At 51.0% G+C, this 1,480-nt stretch overlaps 1 protein-coding gene across 1 annotated transcript; it reads left to right on the forward strand.

Moving 5' to 3' along the window:
• Positions 1-343: 343 nt before the first annotated feature.
• ppp1r3g (protein phosphatase 1 regulatory subunit 3G) lies at positions 344-1,267 on the forward strand (the record flags this gene model as incomplete). The annotated part of the gene is made up of 1 exon (XM_080050026.1): positions 344-1,267. The coding sequence occupies one exon, from the start codon at positions 344-346 to the stop codon at positions 1,265-1,267; it is 924 nt and encodes a 307-aa protein (XP_079906152.1).
• Positions 1,268-1,480: the final 213 nt, after the last annotated feature.

The following is a 1,480-nucleotide window of genomic DNA, read 5'->3' on the forward strand; positions in this document are numbered from 1 at the left end:
TATACTACATAGGATCTCAGAATTCAACACACCTTCATATTCAAACCGGTGAAGTAGGCCTTTAAGTCACAGTCAACATGTTGTTGTTGTAGCCTCGTGAAGTTATTCACAGTAGGCCTATTTATTTAGCAGGTGAACGTTGTCCTGTGACGTCATGGAGACTGCGTGTTTGGCGGTGTGTGTGTGTGTGTGTGTGTGTGTGTGTGTGTGTGTGTGTGACAGTCAGATGCAACTCACTGTCCACATTGCAAGCGCTCTATTGCGCACCACGTGGGACTATCTCTCCCCTATAACACACACAGCACACACAAGCCGGGACTAGCCTATACCACCTCCAGCAATAATGTCCCGACCAATGCTGCGATATCAAGCCGGCGGAGAGTCACCTTCCCCGGGGGACAGAATGGAAGAAAACGGCCTGGAAGATATGGAAGATGGTCAAGATTTAGAAGATGATGATTTGGAGGATGATATAGACGCCGCTCGTTTGGAGAAATTCATGAGGGACAGGCGGAGAACGCAGTCGCTACCTGCCTATCCAGCTGACCTACTGTCGGCCGAAAACAGCCACAGAAAGCGGGTGTCATTCGCCGATTCCATGGGCTTAAACCTGGCCAGCGTCAAGCATTTCAGCGCCCTGGAAGACCCACAGATCCCAAGTAAAGTGCTGTCGAGACACAAGAGTTTTCCGCCTCCTCGTCTTCAACAACAGCAGGAGTTACTCTACGGCACGTGCCAAAGTTTCAAGTCCACCAGATTGGACCGTTTGGACACCACAGCAACGGACAGGTTGGTCGCGTGCTTCCCGCCTCCCCAAGACGCTGACGTCAGAGTTAAGAAGACGCGCGTGTGTTTGGAGGAAGTGACAGTGACGCAATTTGACGTGCGCGGTCAGATACTTGCAGTTTTCAAGACAGACGGCTGTGCTGCTGACAAAGAAGTTGGAGTGAGATACACTTTCAACGACTGGCTCTCTCACGTGGACGCGCAGGCCATTCCCGTGCACGCGCAGGATCAGCAACAGCAGGCGCTTCACGTACACGCGGACCAGCCACAGTGCCAGTCAGATTTAGTGGGAGAGAGGTTCACTTTTACCATATATACGCCGCCGTTTATGGAACCGAATTCAGCAGTGCATTTCGCCGTGTATGTGAGGAGTGCAGAAGGGGAGTTTTGGGATAATAATGTGGGTGAGAACTACACACTCAGGTACCGGTGTGTGCCCGGGACCAAGGCCTTTGAGACGGCCGCTTTCCATGCCACATGAGCCGGGCAAGAGCCGTGCGTAATGCCTGGAAGTCTGCGCGTAAAAGTGTGTGTGTGTCTCTCTCTCTCTCTCTCTCTCTCCCTCCCTCTCTCTCTCTCTCTCTCTCTCTCTCTCTCTCTCTCTCTCTCTCTCTCTCTCTTTTTTCGTTTTATTTGAATTCCACTTGATGTTGATGTGTTTTAACATCTAGAGTTCAGATACAATCTATACGTT

The sequence above is a fragment of the Ammodytes marinus genome (genome assembly GCF_949987685.1).
Source record: "Ammodytes marinus genome assembly, chromosome: 21".
NCBI classification, from domain to species: domain Eukaryota; kingdom Metazoa; phylum Chordata; class Actinopteri; order Uranoscopiformes; family Ammodytidae; genus Ammodytes; species Ammodytes marinus.